Source organism: Pituophis catenifer, unplaced genomic scaffold (assembly GCF_029215685.1).
Source record: "Pituophis catenifer annectens isolate HBS135680 unplaced genomic scaffold, rPitCat1.0.hap2 SCAF_7, whole genome shotgun sequence".
Lineage (NCBI taxonomy): Eukaryota > Metazoa > Chordata > Lepidosauria > Squamata > Colubridae > Pituophis > Pituophis catenifer.
The window spans coordinates 72,057,924-72,083,017 of NW_027256887.1; the positions used below are offsets into that span (position 1 = coordinate 72,057,924).

A 25,094-nucleotide genomic window follows, 5' to 3' on the forward strand; every position below is an offset into this window, starting at 1 on the left:
GCAACCTTCTATACACAAGAATCTGATCTACTAACAATCAAGATAAATTGGCATCAGATAAGAGTCAACGGACTTCAAAGAGGATGGACTTAGGTCTCTTTTGGTGGTGTAGGGATTCCAGACTGATGATGCCTTTGACCCTGCCCTCGGGCTCAGCCTGGTCATCTTTTACATCACCTTAAGAAATAGATTTACAAAATAAGTATAGGTAGTGTAGAAATAGAAACAATATAGCAAATTAGTATATATTGAATATATGATTATATTTACTAAATAAATAAATAGAAGCATAATAGAACAAAAGGAAGATTAAAGAAAATGAGAGAAATCATACTAAATAGGTTTAAATCTGTTGTACATAGAAACTATGGAAAATAAAGGCTTGTAAGGTTAATCACAAACTTGCTAGTGTTCATTTTCTAAGAAAATGCTAATTTACTATTTAAGTAATAGACTTCACCCAATCTGGAGGTTAATCATCTGTCCTCTGTGTGGGTGTTGTGTCATCTGCAAAATAACCCACACTGAATGCCTGTCTGAAGCAGATATAAATGGCATACAATAATTGTGTGCATACATACAACTGCACATTAACACCCTTTTCAACATCTCTCTTTAAACATCATCTGCATTCTGCCCCAAAAAAGAAATCACTTAGAAGAACAATTTTAGAACTTAAGGGGAAAAAATAAATTTCTAAAATTAAAGAGAAAGAATTAAAGAAGAAAGAAGGAATTTAAATATTTAGATGCAGGATTTCCTTATTTAGTTAAAACACATTATCCCCAAACAAGGTAGCAGGTTTGCAGAAAACACACAATTTGCTCAGTAAAAAAGAGGGCAGTCAAATACCAGACAGGGTCAATAAAGATATTTTGTTGTTTGGCACTTTATATTCTTAAAAGCTGTGTGCTTTGGGTGGCAGAGGCTCTAGTTTCTGGTAAAAATAGCAATTTTTTTTTGTTGGTAAAAATAGCTGCTTTAGGAAGGCTTGATGGTTCTCTAGAGGCATTTGTCTTTATGAATAATGCACTGGATTGCTGGATTTTTTTTAAAAAAAATGTGCCTGGAGGAGGATCATTGAATTGTCATGAATCTTGAAATCCCATCAACCCGGCTCTGCATTGCAAATCCCTTCTCTTGATTCCTTCCATTCAAATGGACTCCTTCTCCCTCAAACTGGAGCAGATTTCAAATTTGGAATTTTATGCTGCTGCATGGTTACAAGGGATAGCGTTTCAAAGGGCTGCCCTACAGCTGATCAGCGGTAAAAGGCAGTGTGGTGGTAGACCAGTGCGCTCCAAAAACAAATGGGTAGACCGGAACGCTCCAAAAACAAATGGGTAGACGGGTATGGCTCTGCAAGCAGTTAAAAGCCTGGTAGCCCAGTACCTCTGCTAAATCCTAAAGAATTGTTTGTCACATGACCATCAAGCCACGCCCACAAAATAAGCCACGCCCATAGAACCGGTAGTAAAAAAAATTTAGAACCCACCCCTGACCTTGACCATTTTATTTTTTTCTACTGTGGTGGAATGTAGTCTGGATTCCCAGGAAGGGGGCGGCTCCATTTTGTAGAGGGTAAAGAGGGGGTAGAGCTTTGAAATTTGGATAGCAGAAAGAGAGTTAAAATGGCTCCTCCTTAGCTTTTTCCAAAGTATATCTGTAGCTATGCAGAAAGTTACTTTAGTAGGCAAAACTAAACCTTGTTATTAGCCTCCTGCTTATTCATTTGTATCCCCACCTATATTATTTTTACAAATAAGTCAAAGTGGCAAACATATCTACGGGACCGCCTTCTGCCACCAATAGCCTGCCACCGACCAGTTCGCTCCCACCGAAAGGGACTCCTCAGGGTGCCGTCGGCCAAATTACACCCAGGAGGAGAGCCTTCTCAGTGGGAGCTCCTGCCCTTTGGAATGAACTGCCCCCGGAAATACGTACAATCTCTGACCTCCGGGTTTTTCACTGTGCCCTCAAGACCCTACTGTTCCGACAGGCGGGGCTGTCTATTTAAGTGGTTTTTAAATTGGAGTTTTAAGTTGGGGTTTTAAATTTTGGCCGAAACTGTTTAATTACTTTTAATGATGATGTCTGTATATTTATGTTTTTAAATTGGCTATACACCGCCCCAAGTCCTTCGGGAGAAGGGTGGTATATAAATAAAATTAACATTAACATTAACATTAACATTCAACACATCTCTTTCTTCTTATTTTCTCCACAACAACAACAACAACCCTGTGAGGTGGGTTGAACTGAGAGAAAATGACTGGCCCAAAGCCACCCAGTTGGCTTTCATGGCTAATGTGGGACTTGAACTCACAGTCTCCCACTTTCTTGCCTGGTGACTTAACCACTAGACCATACTGTCAGAGTTTCATGAAAAAATCAAATTCAGAAGCACACACAGATAACTGATTCAGCTGGATTCATTAACTTTTCTTTACATATATAATAACAGATGAAGTAAATTTTACAATACCAATAGCAGAGTTCTTTCAATGTGGTCGAAGTTACAGAGATAAATTACAAGCAAAACACACAGGAAGCAGTACAGCAGAGATGCAAGTCCAGACTGGTTTCAGTTTCATTTCTCAGCACAGCACAGAGTTGAGCCACGCTCAGCCTCCAAACTGTTTCAGCTCCCATTGGCTAATTTAGTTGCTATGCCTATTCATTGGCTAATCTTGTTACCATGTCTCTGCTAGTTCATGAATAATCTGACACATACTAGCCTCCTGTTTGCTTTCCTTCAGAATTGGGTTTGTTCATATTCCAGTGGAAATGTTCAGTTATAGGGTATATTTATTTTATTCAATTTATATGGTTGTCCATCTCATGTGAGTGAGTCTAAGGTTCCCATTCTGGCAATCCTGCATGTTTAAAGTTGACTTAGACTGCCATTCGCCTTTCTCCCTCGCAAACAAGCAGATCTATGTCTACTCCGTGGTCTGGACAGATAGAGTAGAAAAGTTACAATTTTCTCAGCCAAAATGATCATAGTCATTTTTTTTTTCCTTCCGGTTTCTCCTTCGGGTGGTTTTAGATGCAAGGCTAATTGCCTCTAACCATCTTGCGGTGATAACAATTCTACTGAGGCACTCTTTAAAAGATGCAACCTGAAAGACACTCACTTGTAATTATAAAGTGGATAATTGTGTGCTGCTTCTTTCTGAATTTCAGTAATTGCAAGTACCCAGGTTTAGCTACTTTTTATGCTGCTGCATGGTTACAATAGCAGTGGGACCAAATTTTAGAAAAATCATGGAGAGCTTATTCTCATAAGCTCTTCAGCAGAAGTTAATAACTCAAAACATGCTTTTCCCTTCGTTTGGTTCCCCCAGACAGTACAACAGTAAAAATGGTACAGGTGAAGAGTTGATAAATATTGTATAGTTCGTGAGGGACAGAAGCTACTTCAACATCAGTTCTTTCTGTTCCCACATCTATTTTTTTTTTTTTTTTGAATGGGTAAAAGTAAAGGTTCCCATCACACATATGTGCTAGTCGTTCTTGGCTCTAGGGGGCGGTGCTCATCTCCGTTTCAAAGCCATAGGGCCAGCACTGTCCGAAGACGTCTCCGTGGTCATGTGGCTGGCATGACTAAATGCCAAAGGCGCACGGAACACTGTTACCTTCCCACCAAAAGTGGTCCCTATTTTTCTACTTGCATTTTTTATGTGCTTTTGAACTGCTAGGTTGGCAGAAGCTGGGACAAGTAAAGGGAGCTCACCCCATTACACAGCACTAGGGATTCGAACCGCTGAACTGCCAACGTTTCGATCGACAAGCTCAGAGTCTTAGCCACTGAGCCACCGTGTCCCATGTTTGAATGGGTAGGGATTATTTAATTTAACAGGTTGGATTAAACCCTCATCCATCAATGCCATATAGGTAGTATTTGACTTACAATGCATCCATTAGTGACTGGAAAAAAATTGATTTAAGAGCATTTTTTTTTACACTTAAAATCAGTGCAGCATCCCCATGGTCAAACTTTGGACACTTGGTAACAAACTTTGGACATTTATGATGATTGCAGTGTCCCGGGATCATGGAATCACCTTTTGCAATCTTCTGATGAACAAAGTCAATGTGGAAGCCAGATTCACTTAACAACCATGTTACTAATTTAACTGCTGTTGTGATTCACTTAACAACTGTGAAAAGAAATATCGTAAAATGAGGCAAAACTCTCTTAGCCACAGAAATGCTGGGCTCAATTTTGGTCATAAGTCAAGGACTACCTGTACACTAGAAATGCTTGATACAAGATTGAATTATTTGACTATCACGACTGAATCTGTATGGCAGCAGTAGATTTTCATTGTCTATTCTCTTGAATTGTTTTAGCAGAAGTTGTCAGGGATTAAGGCTCATGCTTCCTGCCATCAAGACATGAGCTTTGCCACTAAACTATAGATTTTCTTCTTGACTGTTTCCCTGATCTAATCTACCCCCTTGCTTACTGCTAAAATGCCAGATTGTATTAACCTTTGGCCCAAGCTACAAAATCAATTATTTTCTTATTTTCTCGCTTTATCTTGAGCTGGCTCAAGAGAGAGACTGACTTTTGTACTCCATGGTGGGATTGAAGGACCTTAGAATGGGGAAGGCAGAACTGGTGGCAACTAGATTTTTTAAATTTTATTCTCAAAACTACTGAAAAGGGGGAGACAAAGGTTGCCGGACAGCTTTGGAAGGGGACTCTACAGTTATAACAATACCCCATCTCGTTCCATCTATTTATTACTCACCTTCTATTATTCTGTCTATATTTGCTATTGTTAATGTAAAGTACATGGGATTTAATTTTGAGCTAACTTTGTAATAATGATATTGCTCAAACTGCTTAAGAATAAGATCTTTATATTTGCTATTTTTAGGGGTATATTTAACTCTCTCTCTCCCTCCCTCCCTCTCTCTCTCTCTCTCCCTCTCTCTCTCTCCCTCTCTCTCTCTCTCTCTCTCTCTCTCTCTGTGTGTGTGTGTGTGTGTGTGTGTGTGTGTGTGCTTGAATACACTAAGAGCAAAGTAGCCAGCAGTATGTTATACTACTTCTGATCTTGATTTGCAAATTTTAGTGTTAGTTCAGGATGGAGAGTGGGCCAAGGTTTTGCTGATACTGGCAGCAAGATATGTTGAGCAATGTTGAAAAGTGTCTCTCTAGGATCTCAATGTTCTGATTTAAGAGCTTTAAGGTGGCATCTTGTGTGATTTGTGTCCTACATTTTTACAGCTTGCCATCCTGTCCCATTTCACCTTGCAGATACCTCTGCAGAAATTCCAACAAGGCCATTAAAGTCTTTTTTAAAAAAAATAAAAAACCAAAGAAACCAAAGATTAAAGCTCCTTGTTATTTCTTTACTTGTAGGTCTCCTGTTTCTTCAGAAGATCAAGGTAAGATTCCATTTCATAAATTCTTCCACTGAATTTAAAATTGATTTTGATGAGAAAGGGACAGTAAAGTTGTACCTGAAAATGAATTTGAAGTACAGAAATAAGTAAAATTTGATATAGACACAGAGATAGCTCCTCTGTCATTTCATTAAATATACACGGGATAGTCTATCCGGTTTTGGACTTCTGTTCTATCATAAATCTAGTTCAATAACCTTGCTTTTTTGCTTCAGTAACATTGTTTGGAATAAAACTTCTGTTATTCATGACTATTAACCTTAGAGTACTATAGACTCTATAGAGAAAAACGAGATGATAATAATGATTGTAATCATTTACACAGCGTTTTACAAGGTTCATCCCAGAGGTGGTATTCAGCAGGTTCTGACCAGTTCTGGAGAAGCGGTAGCAGAAATTTTGAGTAGTTCAGAGAACCAGTAAATACCGCCTCTGACTGGCCCTGCCCCCATCTATTTTCTGCCTTCCCAGTCCCAGCTGATCGGGAGGAAATGGGGATTTTGCAGTAACCTTCCCCTGCCACACCCACCAAGCCACACCCACCAAGCCATGCCATGCCATGCCATGCCCACCAAGCCACGCCCACAGAACTGTAAAACTGTAAATTAGTAAAATAATTTGAATCCCACCACTGGTTTATCCCCACTCTCAGTCATCCCTACGATGCTTCACAAGTTAGTGGTTGAACGAACAGGATGGTTAAAAGATCAGGATACTGGGACTCACCTAAAGCTATCTTAACAGTTCCTGGAATTGCAAGATTCTTGGCTTTTCAAATACGATTTTACAATGTTGAGAGAGATACACTGTTCCCTTCTATTTTTCTACTGCTGAGTGATACATTTATTTCATTAGATCCTTGCCAAAACCTTGCCTTCCATGCTTCAGAGGAAACATTACATTGAATACATTGAGTCTGTCTCAGATACACATATCAAGCAGCTTGTCCATGGACATTGATTTATTGGTTGGTATTACGAGATTTCCTTACCTTATGTTATTGCTCCCTCATTTGATCTATTAATTGAGTGTCAGATGACAGATAAAGTACTTCCTTGGGCAGCTTCTTGGTTTTAATCCACAATAGCTGTCCCCACGATCTATTTCCCTCTTCTCCTTTCACTATTTTCTTCCTCTGCACAAATTGCTTTCGTGTTCCATTTAACCACCGGTGCCACTGTGCCAACAAGACCTGCGCTACAGCTTGATCAATATCCCGAACCACTCCAGAACTATAAAAGCAATTTATGAGCTTACTTCGAAAGGAAGAATCAAAGCCATAGCCACGTATCATACCAAGAACATTGAAAGCTTCTTTTTAATGACAGTGAAATGGCTGGTTGAGGAAACTCACTACAGTACCATAGAGAAGTGCATTTAAAAGGCAAGAGCAAGAGTTTGAGATTTCTCTTTCTGAAGTCAGAATATTTAGTACCGATGTTTTAAAAATTGCAGTTTTCAGGAGAGTAATTTATATCAGCATAGCCTTCCTTGCCTTCAAGGTGTTTTGTGAGTTACTTGTTGATGTTCACAAGAGGATACCTTACCTACACCAGACCAATATCCTGTTTTCCTATTACTTTAAGGGTCCCACTCCAGCAAAGCTTCAAAAATATTCTGTTATGTTAATATTCCTCTGCTATCTGTCTGGTATATTGTCAGCTGTTTAAAAGAAAGTGATTTCCACCCCCCCCCCCAAGCATGAGTCTGACAGATAATTTCTCTTTAGCAAGATTTGCAGAGACAAACGTGTACGGGTTACAAAACCTACCAGCAATTGAATTTTTGCCATTTAGAACCAATATGTACAGTTCCTTTCCTGACAGCCTTCCTGTGATCTAGCAAGGATCTAGGTCTTTTCATTGATAATGGAGAAGCATCAGGGGTGAAAACCAGCAGGTTCTGACAGGTTCTGGAGAACTGGTAGTGGAAATTTTGAGCAGTTCGGAGAACCGGTAGTGGAAATTTTGAGTAGTTCAGAGAAACAACAAATACCACCTCTGGCTGGCCCCAGAATGGGGTGGGAATAGGGATTTTGCAGTATCCTTCCCCTGCCATGCCCACCAAGCCACAACACGCCCACCAAGCCATGCCCACAGAACCAGTAGTAAAAAAATTTGGATTTCACCATTGAGAAACATGTAGTTGGCTGTTTACATTTCTCTCCTGAATCTTCATCAGTCTAGGCACCGATTGTTGTACTGTCTTCCCAACCCTAACTATGCATATAGCTGAGCTTTGGAGATGATTCACCTTACTTCCTATTCATATTTTCATACTCATAACTTCCCACACTTAGAAATTATACTGTGTACTATGAACAAATCAGATAACAGATTATAACTCTATGCCTTAAACTCTTCTACTTAAAAGTGAATTATGCTCCATTACTGTATGCATTTAAGCAGTTTGAAGGAGTTATTTAATCAAATTTGGTTTTATTGAATAACATTCTTTGTTTTATGTAGTACATGAATTATTGAATATGCTGAATTGAAGTTGTCTTCTAATTACTGTCATTTTTTTTAAAAAAAATTGTATTAATTATATCTTTTATAATCTGCTCTTTTAGATATGTATTTATTTTATTGTCACTTTTTGTTTTGGAAGACTTCTTGAAGAGTGTTTGAGTAAAAAAGATAGACAATCTTTTTAGAAGAATTAAACCCAAGGCATGGGATTTAACATTAAGCTATCACTGAGCTATTGTCTCTTTTAGTTTTTACCTGACCATGTTAATCCTCTTGTCCTCTTTTAAAGTAATTATCTCAAGAAGCACTATCTCTGCATCTTTTTTTATCATAACGTTTTATGAACATTTGTAAAAAATTTAGTGGAATTGGTTCCTGTGATTAGTAAGATAAATAGTTTCAACCATTTACTGTTATAATTTTACGGCTTATACCACATTCTTTAATGATCCCCTTTTCTGAAGTCTATAACCGGCAAATGTTACTTTCTTTTTTTTTTTTTTTTTTTTTTTTATTGCAAAAGTTTTACAATTACATTTTCACCCCTTTTTTCACCCCCCCACCTCCCTCCCCAAACTTCCCATCCTCCCTAACCCTCCCTAACCCTCCCCCCCAGACTTCCCTATTACATACTCATAACTAATAACACTAATATATAAACCTGAACCCATCCCTCCCCCTATATAATTTTTCCTCTTTGTCTCTTTACATTAAAATATTTCTAATACATTATTTTCAAATAAAAGCTATTTGATACTTTCTAGTTTGGTATTTGTTCTGAACATATTCTATCCACCTTTTCCATTCCCATTCATAAGTCTCTTGTGAGCAATCTTTTAAATACGCTGAAATCTTCGCCATCTCTGCAAAACTAGCCATCTTCAAAGTCCATTCCTCGATAGTAGGCAAAGCTTCATTCTTCCAATATTTACCTATCAACAATCTTGCTGCTGTTATCATATACAATATTAGTTTTATTTCACCCCATGTAAAACCCTTAACTATACCCAATAAAAACAATTGTGGAGAAAATTGAATTTTTTTCTTCAAAACATTCTGCATGACCCACCAAATTTTTATCCAAAAAGCCTTAACTTTCCTACAGGTCCACCATACATGATAATACGTAGCATCCAAACATTCGCATCTCCAACATTTTGGCTGAACATTAGGGTACATACATGACAACTTTTTAGGATCCAAATGCCATCTATAAAACATTTTATAAAAATTTTCCCTCAAATTCTGCGACTGTGTGAACTTAACATTCTGAACCCAAATTTTTTCCCATGTTTCCAACATCACTGGTTCTACAAAATTTTGTGCCCACTTAATCATACAATCTTTAACTAATTCAGTTTCTGAGTCCCTTTCTAACAAAACATTATAAAGCCTTTTAATATGCATTGGACCTTTCTCTCTTATATGTCTAACTAATTCTTCCTCATGCAATATAATACCAGTTTTTTGGTCCTCTTTCCATCTCAATTGTAATTGATTATATTGTAACCAGGTTAAATTAATCCCTTCGTCCAACAGTGTCTGCAATGTCTTCAGCTGCCATCTGCCCGCATCTGTAAAAAGAACCTCTTTGTATAAAAACCCCCCGAGTGACATTATATTTGTATTCCACAGGGTATGACCAAGATCCAGCCATAGCGGTATTTTATAATCCCATTTGAGTCGGTGCTTCTTCCAAACTCTCATCAAAGAATCTCTGAGTATATGACTTTTAAATACTTTATCAACTTTATCATCATAAAATAAGTAAGCATGCCATCCAAATTCAAGATCAAAACTTTCTGCATTCAATATTCCAGCCTTCTTATTTCCAAACCAATCGCTTGTTAAAGTTAAAGCTGCTGCATCATAATATAACTGTAGGTTTGGGAGTTTAAGACCTCCTCTTTCTGGAACATCTTGCATAATTTTCAATTTCACTCTCGGCTTTTTCTCGTTCCAGACAAACTTATTCACGCCAGACTGCCAGACTTTCAATTGTTTATCACTTTTAAGCACCGGAATCATTTGAAACAAAAACAGAAATCTTGGCAAAATATTCATCTTAACTGCTGCTATTCTTCCAAGTAAAGACAGTTGCAGCTTTTTCCAAGTCTCCATGTCTTTCTGAACCTCTCGCCACAACACCTCATAATTATTTTGAAACAATTTCATATTTGATTCTGCAACCTGAACTCCAAGATATTTTACCTTAGGTACAATTTCAAAACCTGCCCTCCTTTCAAGCTCATGTTTACGATCTTGTGTCATATTCTTAACTATCATTTTAGTCTTTTTTGAATTCAGTCTAAAACCTGAAACTCTACCATAGTCTTGTATAATGTCGTTCATCAGGATTGTTGATTCCATTGGTTGTGATAGGGTAACAACCAGATCATCTGCAAATGCCTTTATTCTATAATCCTCTTGCCTTATCACTATGCCTTTCAGAATTTTTGAGTCCCGTATTGTATTTAGCAAGACTTCCAATGTTAAAATAAATAAAAGTGGGGACAACGGACATCCCTGTCTTGTTCCTTTTTCAATTTTAAACTCTGTCGTCAAACTTCCATTAATAATAATCTGTGCTTTTTGCTCTTGATAAATTGCTGAGATCGCCTGTATAAATTGGTCCCCAAAGCCCATCTTTTTTAAAGTCTTTAGTAGAAAATTCCAATCCACTCTATCAAAGGCCTTCTCCGCATCCAAAAAAACCAGCACTGCAGAAATCTGTTTATTCTTATCAAGATATTCCAATAAGTCTATTACTTGCCTTACATTGTCCTTCATGTATCTGCCCTCAATAAATCCCGCTTGGTCCTCATGAATCACTTTTTGGATTACTGGCATCAACCTGTTGGCTAACACCTTCGCATAAATTTTATAGTCTGTGTTCAAAAGAGATATTGGTCTGTAGTTCTCTGGTTTTTTAGGACCAACTTGTTCCTTTGGTATCAAGGATATATAAGCAGTTGTCCAAGATGGGGGTATTCTACCCCCTTGTTGAATATTGCAAAATAAATCTCTAAGTTGTCCCACCATTTCAGCTTGTAAAGTTTTGTAATACACTGCAGTCAAACCATCCGTGCCAGGAGCTTTGGCTGTTTTTAGCTGCTTAATTGCTGCTATTATCTCCTCCTCTGTTATAGGATAATTCATTCTTTCCTTTTGTTGATCAGTAATTTTTGTAACTCTCTTATCCTTTAAATATTTTTCTATAAGTCCATTCTGCACCTCTTCTTTGGCATATAATTTAGTATAATAATCCACAAAAGCTTCTTTAATTAATTTTTGTTGAAAAATTTCTTTCCCTCCAATGTCAATACTATCAATAGTCCGTATACTTTGTTTTTTCCTCAGTGTGTAAGCCAACCATCTGCCCGGTTTGTTAGCGTTGCAAAATGTATTATGCTTCGCGTATTGTAAACTTGTTGCAACTTGTTCTGCCATAAGCATTTGAAATTGGTCTTTCAAAAGTTTTATAGCGCTTCGTATTCTTTCATCTGTTGGGTTTTTAATAAGTAACTGTTCTTTATTTTTTATTTCCATTTCCAACTCAGATCTTTTCTTTTGTCGGAACAGTCTATGTTTAGAATTCATGTAGATAAGTACCCCTCTCATATAAGCTTTACTTGCGTCCCAAACAATTTCAATTGGAGTACCTTTATTCAAATTTATTTCAAAAAATTCTTTCAAATGCTTTTTAAGTTCTATTGTATTTTTTTCATATCTAAACAAGTTCTCATTTAATCTCCAAGAACGTCTCTCAACCTTATCCATCTCGATTTCTATCCATACAGGGCTATGGTCCGTCAAAGTTCTTGGAAAAATCTTTGTTCTTTTTGTCTTAACAAGTAGATCATTTGACAACAGGATAAAATCAATCCTAGAAAAGGATCTATGTCTATCGGAAAAGAAAGTGTAATCCAATTCATTTGGATTATGTATTCTCCAAACATCTTTTAGTTCCATATCTTCTTTCATATCAAAAAAGGTCTGCGGTAGTCTAATTCTAGACTTTGCCAAGCTCTTTTTATCTAATTTAGAATCAATTACTCCATTCCAATCTCCCATAAGTAAAATAGATCTATAGTCCCATTGCAATATTTTAGTATGTAACATCTTGTAAAAATAATCCTGTTGTTGGTTGGGAGCATAAACTCCAATCAAAAGAATTTGACCATTTGCAGTGAGCAATTCAATTGCTACAAACCTACCATCTTGATCTACTTCTATAACTTTTGCTGTTAATTTTTTATTTACATAAATAACCACACCATTCTTTTTCTGCGAAGTTGAAGATATATAATGTGCTCCTAATTTTGAGTTTATCAAATATTTTTGATCTTGAGTTGTAATATGCGTTTCTTGTAAACATATTATATCATTATTAAATTGTTTCAAATATGTAAATAATTTCTTCCTTTTCTGTGCTGAATTCAACCCATTAACATTCCAAGATAGACACTTAAGAGTCATCAGCCTGTTTCTGGAGCGCAGAGCAAAATATTTGAAGTTCATCCAAGAGCTTCGATCTTGCTCCTCCCATAGCTCCACTCTCTTGTGGGGTACTCTTAGCTGCCTTCTTGTCTTGTCTTTCCTGTTGTTGTTGTTGCTTTTGTTTAAGTAACTTGGATTGAGCTCTAGTTATACGTTGATCTTTAACTTCAGTCAACTGAATCAAATCCAAAATTGGAGAAGAATCCAACAAGGGCTCACTCAGAAAACCTCCTTCTGCACCTTGCACTTCTAATTCCTGCTTAGACTGTTCTTCCAATTGCCTCTCTTCACTCTCCTTAATCTCCAAAACTGTAGATGTACGTGGAGATGGTGTTCTTTCCTTAAGAATAGTACTATAAAAATGTTGTGCCTTCTCCACGGTATTCAACCGATATCCTTCTCCCTTATATCTAAAAATTATCCCAGCTGGTGCATCCCACCGGAAGGGTATCTGTAAGTCTTTCAATTCCTTAACAAGAAAACCAAATTCCTTTCTAGCTTTCAGCATTTTAGGAGGTAATTCTTTAAAAATTACAAGTCGTGAGCCCCCCACTTGTACAGAGGTGTGAAAAGATTTTTGGAGGATTTCATTTCTAATTTCTCTCTCAGTAAAGTATATGACCACATCTCTAGGCAGTTGTCTTTGTCTGGCCACCCAAGAGTTCACTCTGTAGATTTTATCTATTTTATGAAATACCAAATCAGGATTAACTTGTAAAATCTTAGCCAGGGCTTCAGAGCAAACTTGTCTCAAGTCCTGTCTCTCCTCCTCTCGAATTCCCCGAAGCCATATGGCAAATTCCATCGCCCGGAATTGTATCATGACAATCTCATCTTCAATTCTCTGCATTTTATTGTCAACTTCATCAATTTTATAGTCATTATCTTTCATCCTAACATTAACTTCTGATTTGAATTCTTCAAGTTTAAAATCAACTTTCCCAATAAAATTTGCCAGGCCAGACGCCACTTCTGATATTTTTTTGGTCACCATATTTTGATTCTGTTTCACCATGTCTTTAGCAAATGTTACTTTCTTATATCAAGCCATGGCAGTAACTTGTTTAGCACTGTATAATCTGCAATGCAGGTCTTTCTTTCTGCAGTTAATTCAAATCAACACTTAGTCCTTCCTAGGATGGACTTTCCTTTGCAGTCAGAAGGTATAGCTGACTTGTACTCAGGTTGTAGCTTTTCATTGTCAAAGCCAGTGACAAAAGGTGGAAGATAAAATTCCTGCATTGATTGCAATTCCTATGGGGTCTTTGCTGACAAAAAACAACAACAGGGCAAGCACTCTATATGATTTGCAACTACTTGTGATATTCTGAGCAGTGACTGAGGGGTTGCATAGCAGGAACATCTCAACAGGAAAGACCACACTATATTGCTTCAGGCTCTGTAGTTTGGGGAGGAATGGGTCAGGGTCACAAATATCACTACAAATACTTTAAAAAATGGTTGTTCTCCCTGAAATATGAGCCTCAGTTACTTTCTCATTTTATGCCTCCATGTTTTGGTTGAAAATTCTAAGGCAGGGGTCTGCAACCTTAAATACCCAAAGAGCCATTTGGACCCGTTTCCCACAGAAAAGAAAACACCGGGAGCCACAAAACTTGGGTGGACATGGCCAACTCGATGTCACTCACTTCCACCACTCACATGACCCCCTAGCCATGCCTACCCAGCCAGTCATTAGGGCAGAGAACCAGTTTTTAAAAAACACCGGGAACCACAAAATCTTTTTTACATCTCTCTCTCTCTCTCTCTCTCTCTCTCTCTCTCTCTCTCTCCTCCTCCTCCTCCCTCCCTCCCTCCTTCCCTCCCCCCTCTCCTTCTCTTTTTGTATCTCTCTCTGTCTCTCTCTCTCTCCCCCTCTCTGTATCTCACTGTCTCTCTCTGGCCACTTCTCCATCCCCCGCCATCACCCTTACCTTCTCAGGCCAGACGAGGAGTGAGTGGGAGGGGAGGGCGAAGGGCGGGGCCAGCCTGTGGTGGGATCACCTGATAGGGAGCCACAGCAGAGGACCCAAAGAGCCGCATGAGGCTCTGGAGCCACAAGTTGCTGACCCCTGTTCTAAGAATATGTTAATATATAGTATGCATAGAATCTACTTTGGGTAAATGTTGAAGGGAAGTCCTACCTTAGCACTTGGCCACCATAGGTACCCCGGACATGAGTGATGTCGAGCTGGCTATGCCTACTCTGACCATGCCCCCCCACTGAAGATCAAACACAACCCTGATTCGGCCCTCAATGAAATTGAGTTTGACACCCCTAGCTTAGAGATTGCATCCCTTGCAAAATTTCAGGAAAGTAGGAAATAAATAGCAAAGCTACTTTTCTATCTCAGTTTTGAATGCTGCTTATAGATGGTTTCATTAACTGCCTCATCTACTGAACCTCTGGAAATTCAAATATCTGCTGATTTCATAAAACTAGAATTTGGTTTATTTTAAGTTGCTGAATAAACATAACATGTCAGGGTTGACAAATTACGCTAAGAAATAGCCAAGAAAATATTTTGGGCTTATATGTGTGAATCTAACTGGTTAACTGTAGAGTGCCTTCAAAATTAAGCTACATTTAATTTGGGAATCCATTTATGCTTAGTGCTCAATCACTTTGTGCTAGAGTTTTGTTCTTAAAAAGCTCTCTATATGCTTGGATTCTCATCCTCAGTAACACATCTTAATTTCCACTTAGATTGCATAGATACTTTATATAACATTTATTCAAAATAAAATAAATGCCAATATTGGTGGAATGAATTAGAAGAAATTTCACTGACTTATTGCCTTAAAACTGAAATATCCTTATAATAAAATATTTAAAAGTCCATTACCTTGTGAATTGCTGAAAGAACCAGTTTGATTTTAAGCTGCTTTAAATTTCAAGGTGAACTCCTTTGATTTGCAGTTTCTGGAACAATATATATTTTGGAATATTATTATAGTTTAGATTTCAGATTTTTCTAAATGCTCTCACACAATTCTTGATTAAAATGTATTTTATCTTTTTAAGATAAAATAAATTTAGAAAATATAGAGAACTGCACTGGAAATACTATTCAAAGATGCATTTAAATACAACTTTGGGCAATTTTTATGACTTTTTCAAAGAAGCAAATATAAAAATAGAACAGAATGGACTTATGGATGAAGGTAACTGAAATCAGCCTTCTCCAGCCATCCCTATCTGTACTGAATAAATGGTGAGAGCAGGGGTGGGCTTCAAAAATTTTAGCAAAGGGTTCTCTGCCCAGTTGCTGGATGGCCATGGCCATGGTGGAAGTGGCCTAGTTGGCCTCCTGTACCATGGCAAGGAGGGGTGTTTTTGCCCTCCCCAGGCTCCGGAGGCTTTCCTTAAGCCTCCGTGAGGACAAAAACAGCCTCCCCAGGCTCCGGAGGCCCTCTGGAGGCCGGAAACAGGCCCTTTTCCCAAACTTCTGTAGGCCCATTTTTCACCCTCTGTGAGCCTCCGTACACTTACCTGCATTCAAAACAGGCTGTGTGGGGACTCCTGGGAGGGGCAGGGCAGGTGGGCGGGGCCAGCCAGGAGTGGGATTTGGGGTTCTCCGAACTGCACAGAATCTTAGCTAGAGTTGTCCCGAACCCCTGCGAACCCTCAGTAGCCCTGGGTGAGAGGGAGTCCCATATTTAAGCAATTTTCCTGAGTGTGCATTTTTATGTTTCCATTATAACTTTGTGATTGAAAGAATTGTTTGATCTTTGAATACAAATTAGGTAAAGAGATTTCTATTTCTTTTTCGTGTTATCCATCTTGAATACTTCATTAGTTGAAAGATGGGACAGAAATGCAATGAGCAAACAAGTAGAACCAAGAAGGTTAAGAAGGCCTTTAAATTAAAAAAAAGGCTGGAATCGGGTTATTGAGGTACATGTTCTCTGAATGAGCAAGAAAGTGTGCAGTTAAGCATGGATATCTGAAACGGGATCAGTTTTATCCTAAACATTTATTTCAAAATTGGTTTTTGCTTCTTTTTCTCTCACCAATGTAACTTCCCCCCCCCCCAGTGAAATAGATACTGTAGAATTTATAAGGCTCTATATTCTTCTCTTTGCTTTCAAATTCACATTATTCTCTTCATCAGCTTGGCATCTTTGAGAAATACTGGACAAAAACATTTGCATAAAGCTATATTTCCACTCCCTAATTCCTTCCAAGTATTTTGAAGCTGGCTAGGATTGTCTTCTCTTCTTTCAACTTTGGGATGCTCGAAAGAAGCTGGGAAAGCTATGAGCCAACCTGTGCTGTATTTAGTGAACCAGTAGCAAATTCATCATTCCGACAACATTCTTCTTGATGACTGAATTATGTCAACTCCTGGAATAACTAAAGTCACATTACTCATGGTCTATTTGGAAAGGAGAAATCACACTCTGCCCGTACATTCTCCATGCATCTATCCGTTTTGTAGGCATCTTGAGTGAAGAGCTAACTGGCTGTCATTCTTCCTGTAAATACAATCCCATTAAAAATGGTGATGATGCTATGAACCCATAATTTGACCACCACAGTTTTTCTTAATAGTTGCATCCATGGTCGCATGTTATAGTATGAGACCTTACATGTGTATACAAATCACAGGAGGGAAGGGGTTGTTTGAGATCAGAGACTGAAAGGAAGTTGAGTCATGAGTTTGGTGCATGCATCTTATGCAAGGAGTCAAAATCCAATGTAGTGGTTTTGGTTCTATAATTCAAATGTAGACATTGTAAAATGGATTAAATGGATCAAGATCAGGTTGCCTATGAAATCTGCTAGAGTTCTCCAATGTCAAGCCATCCGCTCCAAGAAGCTCCCGTATTGCAAAAAAGCATATATTTTCTGATTTAAACTATACCGCATCTGAGATGAGAACATTGATTTGACTTTTCAAGACAGCCTCATGTGGACAACCTGATATGGACAGGGTGGCATGACTCAAATGCCAGTTCAACTCAAATGCCATGTTTGGAAGAGATCCTATAGCTTCTGAAATTCTTAATTAGCCTTAGCAGGCTAGGAATTCACAGCACTGTGATCCAAGATATAGGAATGCCCCAGACTGAGATAAATTAGCATTCACACAATGAAAAGAGGACAAGAAAGAGGCAAAAGAGATTTGCAAAGTTTTCTTATTATTTTAAAATATAAAGTCTATTTCAGCTTCTTTTGTATTCTGTTTTCATGTAAGTTATCAGATATATTTTTAATAAGAAGCTATATCATTGAATAAAATAGTTTCATATTTGAGATGACAGATAACTATACAAGGTCAACTTAGACTGGAACCCTGTATTTATTTAACTGGGAATAAATCCAATTTAACTTAATTGAGTTTATTTCCGAGAAGACATGTGTTGCATTCCATAGTTAAACCATTATTGGATTTTTAATTTTACCACTCTAGATGTTTTCTGCCTTGGTAATGTTCATCTAATTGAAAATATAAACCAGTGTTTTGCTCTATCCCTTCTTTATTTCATCTGCTTTCATTGAAGAACCTTACAAGAAGAAAGAAAAATGTTCAATTTTTCAGCCCTAGAAGAACAGTACTTTCTTCAAAAGATATAAATGCAATGTCAAAAACAATGTTTTATATTCAGAGATTATAAATTGTTATCTCCCAAATTGTTACTTCTATTATCAGTTTAATTATGATGAGTATTAATAGTTAACAGCATTAAGAACAATTGTTAATTGTGTCAATTATAAAACATTAATATAATTTTAAATTTAATTTGGGTCTTGCTATTTTTTTTTGTTTGTTTGTTATTTACCACATGGGTAATTTTTAGATGAGTTCCTAGTTGGTTTTTAAGACAAATTTTGACAAAGCTTAAAATACATCTAGAATCTGAACTTTAATGTTGAAGAAGACTCCTGAGAATTTCATGGGTGGCCAAGAAAAGAAGCAAATGGATTCTCAAACAAAACAACCTAGGTTTTAACTTGACCAGCCCATATTATCCTACTTTGAACACATTATGTGATGTACCTAGCTCTCTGGAGTAGTCCATAATTTTGGGAAAGAAGAAGACAACTAGCAGCAAGATGGATGGACTGAATTACAGATGCACTGTTGAAAGATCTAAAGATAATGAAGAAAATCTATCTGTGGGGTCATTAAGAGCTGACATCAACTTGCTGGCACATAATCAATCTCAATTAACCAAACTAAAGAAATGGATACGGGTATGTCTAATCTAATGAAAAGAAGGACTAAGGATGGCATGATAACAGTGTTCCAATATTTAAGGGGCTCCTATAAAGATGAAGGGGTCAAACTATTTTCCAAAGCACCAAAAGGCAAGACAAGAAACAATGGCTGGAAACTAACCAAGGAGAGAAGCAACCTAGAACTAAGGAGTGAGAGCAATTAACCAATGGAATAGCTTGCCTTCAGAAGTACAGTATCTTGTGGGTACTCTATCACTGAAGGCTTTCAAAAAGAGATTGGACAACCAGTTGTCTGAAATGATATATGTCTCCTGCTGAAGACCTCTGAAGTCCCTTCCAACTCTATTATTCTGTGTTCTATGTTCTAAATGTGATTAAACATGCTGGGAAATTAGAATATGTAGTGATCAAGTTTTCCTTTTTGCAATTTCCCCCCTTTTTCTATTCCATTGACTTCCTCAATATCTAGGATTTGAAGTGGGAAGGGAGTTATGAGAACTATCTATCTATCTATCTATCTATCTATCTATCTATCTATCTATCTATCTGCTTCTTTCCTCTCATTTTTAAATTGAAGGAATGATTTACCCATCTCTCTCTTTCTTTTAGAAAAGCTGAAACTTAGAATACTGCAGAGGAAACAAACAATGATTTAAGCTAGCATACATACTAACGTGAGGAAACTTGGAATGTTAAAGCAATTGCAGTTTGGGAAATTCTGGAAAAAAGATTAATAATGTGTGTATGTTAATAAATATTTTTGCATGGGACAGCACCTGGCTAACATCCTTTGGACTGGTCAGGTCTGGTTAAGACTTGATTGTGAAAGTTTGCATTCCATTTTGCTTGTAAAACTGAGAATGTCAAAATGATATTTTTTTATTAAAATGCAGATAGAGCAAATTTCTATTCCCCCTTAGATGAAATATTTATCTCGATCCGTTCCAGTCGGGCTTCAGGCCTAGGCACAGCACGGAAACGGCATTGGTTGCATTGGTTGATAATCTCTGGAGGGCTCGGGACAGGGGCTGTTCCTCTGTCCTGGTCCTGTTAGATCTCTCAGCAGCTTTTGATACCATCGACCATGATATCATGCTGCGCTGGTTGGGGGGCACCGTGTTGCGGTGGTTCTCCTCCTTCCTCTCTGACCGGTCGCAGTTTGTGTTGACGGGGGGCCAGAGGTCAACCCCGAGGCGCCTTGTATGTGGGGTGCTGCAGGAGTCGGTCCTCTGGCCCCTTCTGTTCAACATTTATGTGAAGCCGCTGGGTGAGATCATCCGTAGTTTCGGGGTGAAGTAGCATCAGTACGCTGATGACACTCAGCTGTACATCTCCACCCCAGACCACCCCAATGATGCCCTTGACATGATGTCCCGGTGTCTGGAGGCCATACGGATCTGGATGGGGAGAAACAGGCTCAAGCTCAACCCATCCAAGACCGAGTGGCTGTGGCTTCCGGCGTCCCAATATAGTCAGTTGGTGCCATCTCTGACTACTGGGGGCGAGTCATTGGCCCCCACAGAGAGGGCTCGCAACTTGGGTGTCCTCCTGGATGCATGGCTGTCTTTAGAAGAGCATGTGACGGCCGTGGCCAGGGGGGCTTTTTATCAGATTCACCTGATTCACCAGTTGCGTCCCTTTCTGGATTGGGACTCCTTACGCACGGTCACTCATGCCCTCGTCATTTCCCACCTGGACTACTGCAATGCTCTCTACATGGGGCTCCCCTTGAAGAGCACCCGAAGCCTCCAACTGGTCTAGAATGCAGCCGCGCGGGTGATTATGGGAGCGTCATGGCACTCCATGTAACACCTCTCCTGCGTGAGTTGTGCTGGCTCCCGGTGGTCCTCCGGGTGCGATTCAAGGTGTTGGTGACCACCTTTAGAGCACTCCATGGCTTAGGGCCTGGATATTTACGGGACCGCCTTCTGCCACCGAGAGCCTCCCACCGGCCAGTACGCTCCCAAGAGAGGGGCTCCTCTGGGTGCTGTCGGCCAAACAATGCTGACTGGCAGCCTCCAGGGGCAGAGCTTTCTCTGTGGGAGCACCTGCCCTCTGGAACAAGCTCCCCCCAGAGATATGGACGATTCCGGACTTACGTACTTTCTGTCGGGCCCTCAAAACCTTTTTATTTCATCAAGTCAGGCTGGCCTAATCTCTCCAATTGTGTATTTTAATTTGGATTTTTAATGGGGGATTTTAACTGTCGGGCCAAATGTTTAATTTATTTTTAAATTGTTTTTAAATATTGTATTTGATGTTTTTTACTTCTGGCTGTTCACCGCCCTGAGTCCTTCAGGAGAAGGGCAGTATATAAATTTAAATATTAAATTAAATTAAATTAAATTAAAATTTATAGACCTTCTTGGAACAACAACTATCATCATGCATAATTTGGCAGTAGTTATTAAGTTTTTAAAGGGACGTGGTGGCTCAATGGCTAACTGGCTAAGAAGCTGAGCTTGTTGATCGAAAGGTTCGAATCCCTAGTGCCGCATAACGGGGTGAGCTCCCATTACTTGTCCCAGCTTCTGCCAACCTAGTCATTCGAAAGCACGTAAAAAATGCAAGTAGAAAAATAGGGACCATCTTTGGCGGAAAAGTAACAGCATTCTGTGCACCTCTGGCATTTAGTCATGCCAGCCACATGACCATGGAAACTTCTTCAGACAGCGCTGGCTCTTCAGGTTTGAAACGGAGATGAGCACTGCCCCCTAGAGTCAGGAATGACTAGCACATATGTGCGAGGGGAACCTTTACCTTTATTAAGTTTTTTAAAAGTGTTTTTTTCCATATTAAGGGAGTCTTCCTCACAAAGACACTTGGATAGAGTTCATTGCTTCCAATTAAATGCCTGGTAATAAAGTGATGTAATAATATAATGGCAAATGTATAGAAAAGCTCTTCCATTCAGCAAATAAGCCACATTAAAACCGTCCTTCGAAACCCTAAAATGCAATGGTTAAAAATGCACATCTTTTGAATTCACTTCTTTATTATTCATAGTAAACAAAATGCATTATTTGTGCCTAACATTTGTTACAGTTATACAAGAGAAAGACTGTTTGTTCATAAGGACAGTTTACTAATGGCTTGGCAGGATGGCATTCAAGGCAAAAAGGGGAAAAAAAAGATTTGAAAATATAAAAAACACAAGTTGCTTCTTTTGTATTCTGGAACTACCAAATAAGAAAATGGAAATCTATTGATATTCTTGCCATTTCAGGGAAAAGCATTGCCAATGGAATGTTTTCACCAGCTAGCTGTATAGAAAGAAGACTTAGATCTGCATTTCTGTCAATCTTGAGATGGGGATGCAGAGAAGGTTCATCAGGAGCAAATCCACTTTACCTTATCAAAGAGCAATAAAGCATTTCTATTTCTTATTGTGAATGCTGATCCAAGAAAAAAAAAAACTAGGAAACAATTACTTTATTTCAGTGTTTGTCCAAGTGGAATGATGCTGTGGGACATCTTCAAGGCCTGAAGATACTTTATGGCATGATAAAACATGTGCATAATTCATGTTTGGTATTGTGCAGCGGTAACATTTGTCATCCTCTGAATAAATGCATTTTTAAAATCTGTCTTTTATCCATAATTGCACATTGAGAGCATTAGCCAATTTCTTTCCCTAGCTAGAGGTTAGCCAAAATAAAACTGCTTATGTCCTTTGTCGAATGCTTTGCATTGAATAAGGGGTGTATAGGTAAAACTGTAAATAAAAGAGGACCACCACAAACAGATGTTTGTTAATTTATTGCAGAAAATTGGAAAATAAAAGCTAAAGTTTTACTGGGTACAGTCAACATGATACTTGGGGCAACTCAAAGTTCAGATTTCATGCTTGGATAGCTGTTCTGCTGGAATTTGAAGAAGCAGAATAGAAAGAGTGCAGAGAAGAGCAACAAAGGTGATTAGGGAACTGGAGGCTAAAACATGAACAGTTGCTGGAATTGGGTATGTCTAGTTTAATGAAAAGAAAGACTAAGGATGACATGATAGTGGTCTTCCAATATTTCAGAGATTGCCACAAAGAAGAGGGAATCAACATATTCTGCAAAGCACTTGAAGGCAGGACAAGAAGCAATGGATGGAAACTAATCAAGGAGAGAAGCAACCTAGAACTAAGGAGAAATTTCCTGATCAGTGGAACAACTTGCCTCCAGAAACTGTGAATGCTCCCAACACTGGAGGTTTATAAGAAGAGAGTGGACGAGCATTGTTTGAAATGATATAGGGTTTCCTGCCTGAGCAGGGAGTTGGTCTAGAACTGTGATGGCGAACCTATGGCATGGGTGCCACAAGTGGCACGCGGAGCCATATCTGTGGGCACATGAGCGTTGCCCTAGCTCAGCTCCAGCGCGCATATGCACACCAGCCAGCTGATTTTTGGGTTTTCCAGGCCCACTGGAAGTCAGGAAATGGACCGTTTCCGGCTTCCGGAGGGCCTCTGGGGGGATGGGGAAGGCTGTTTTCACCCTCAGGCTCCAAGAAAGCCTCTGGAGTCTGGGGAGGGCAAATAATGACCCTATTGGGCCCACCGTTAACCTTTTTGCCATCATGTGCCAAAAGCGGGGGTAGCGCAGGGGGTCGTGTGCACATGCGCGGGGGTGCGGGGTGTCATTGAATTATGGATATGGGCACACGCTCACGCAACTCCCCCACACTCCCCACGTGTTTGGCACGCGATGGCAAAAAGATTAGCCATCACTGGTCTAGAAGATCTCCAACATCGCTTCCAACTCTGTTATTCTGTTAAAGAGTATTGACATTTTTGAACTGCAGAGTGTTGGAGAAATCTCTTGTGAGTACCATAGGTAACCAAGAAAACAAATGGATCATAGAACAAATAAATTCAGAATTTATTCAAGGCACAAATGACCAGACTCAAACAATATTTTGGACACACTGTGAGAAGACTTAACTGTCTTGAGAAATCTATAATGCTTGGGAAAGGTAGAAGATAAGACAACAAAAAAAAGAACTAATAGCAGTAAGCTGGATGGGCTCGGTTAGATCAGCAAGGGATAATATTTTTCCAGGATACATCACCCTGGAGAAAATGCATTTATATGTCTCTATGAGCTAACATTGACTTGACAGCTTATAACTAATTAGTCCTTCTGTTGACTGCATAACCACTTCCCAGTCAGCTACTATTAAAAAAAAAATCAGACAGCAGATTATGAGCTACAGGTCCATCCAAGTTTTGGAAGACCACCTTTGATCCCCCTTAAATCTGGGCTGCACCGTAAGGACCTCTCCATCAGCTTTGACACCTTGCAGTGGCACTTTCAAGAGAGGTACAAACCCTCCGCATGCCCCCAAAAGTCCTATAAATGGCTTTGCTCCAACTATGAAGAAGTGACATTAAATATCTGCAGAAATGTTGCATGCACAAACAGTACTTAAAACAAAAACAGAGGATAGATTGTGTGACGAAGTCCCATGACAGATTAGGAGTAAACCACTATGAAAGTCCAGTTCAATTCTTGCAACTGGATCATAGGAGACTTCCTACTGCCAGGAATTTTTGTATCTACTTCATCCGTGGTGGCACAGTGATTAAAATGAGTATTGCAGGCTAATTCTGCTGACTGCCAACTGCCAGCAGTTTGGCAGTACGATTCCTGCTGGCTCAAGGTTGATTCAGCCTTCTGTCCTTCCAAAGTCAGTAAAATGAGGACCCAGATTGTTGGGGGCAATATGCTGACTCTGTAAACTGCTTAGAGAGGGCTGTAAAGCACTTTGAAGCGGTATATAAATCTAAGTGCCATTACTTTTGCTATCATTATTTCATACTTTATCCTTAGCAATTTCTGCTATGTCAGCCAAAATTATCTATTGCTGATCAATTTTTTTTGGAGTTCTTATATTTGGGCCATAAAGATGAGGTTGAAAAGGGCTGAAATTTCCCACCACAAAGGGCTGAAGTTTACTGGACTCAACCTCTATAATTGAGTGATAAAGGTCGGTGCCAATTATCTTCTTTTTTCTTAAGAAAATACTCTGGAGTGGGGTTGCCCATGTTTGTTGGCTAAAAGAGCAGGGCTATGTATCATTGGGATGACAAGGCCAATATTTTAAGGTGATGGAGGACTTGTGCTAAGCTCAGAAGAGGCCAATAGACCAGGGGTAAAATCCAATTTTTTTTACTACCGGTTCTGTGGGTGTGGCTTGGTGGGCGTGGTGTGGCTTGGTGGGCATGGCTTGCTGGGCATGGCAGGGGAAGTATACTGCAAAATCTCCATTCCCATCCCACTCTGGGGCCAGTCAGAGGTGGTTTTTGCCGGTTCTCTGAACTGCTCAAAATTTCTGCTACCGGTTCTCCAGAACCTGTCAGAACCTGCTGGATTTCACCCCTGCAATAGACCTATTTTACCATGTTCTTAAAAAAAATAAATAAATAGAGAAAACTTAATGCCAGCTTCTGAGATGAAAGAAGGCTATTAGCTTACTGACCAGTTTCTCAGCTTCATGGTCATATCACTCTATTTGGCTTGAACTAGCAA

The 25,094-nt window shown here is 39.0% G+C and overlaps 1 protein-coding gene across 1 annotated transcript in view; it reads left to right on the forward strand.

The window, feature by feature from the left end:
- The window catches only part of DGKI (diacylglycerol kinase iota), a 341,772-nt gene that overhangs the window by 289,316 nt on the left and 27,362 nt on the right, over window positions 1-25,094 (forward strand). The window contains 1 exon segment of the mRNA XM_070948056.1: window positions 5,378-5,403. Within this exon segment, the coding sequence (XP_070804157.1) occupies window positions 5,378-5,403 (26 nt within the window).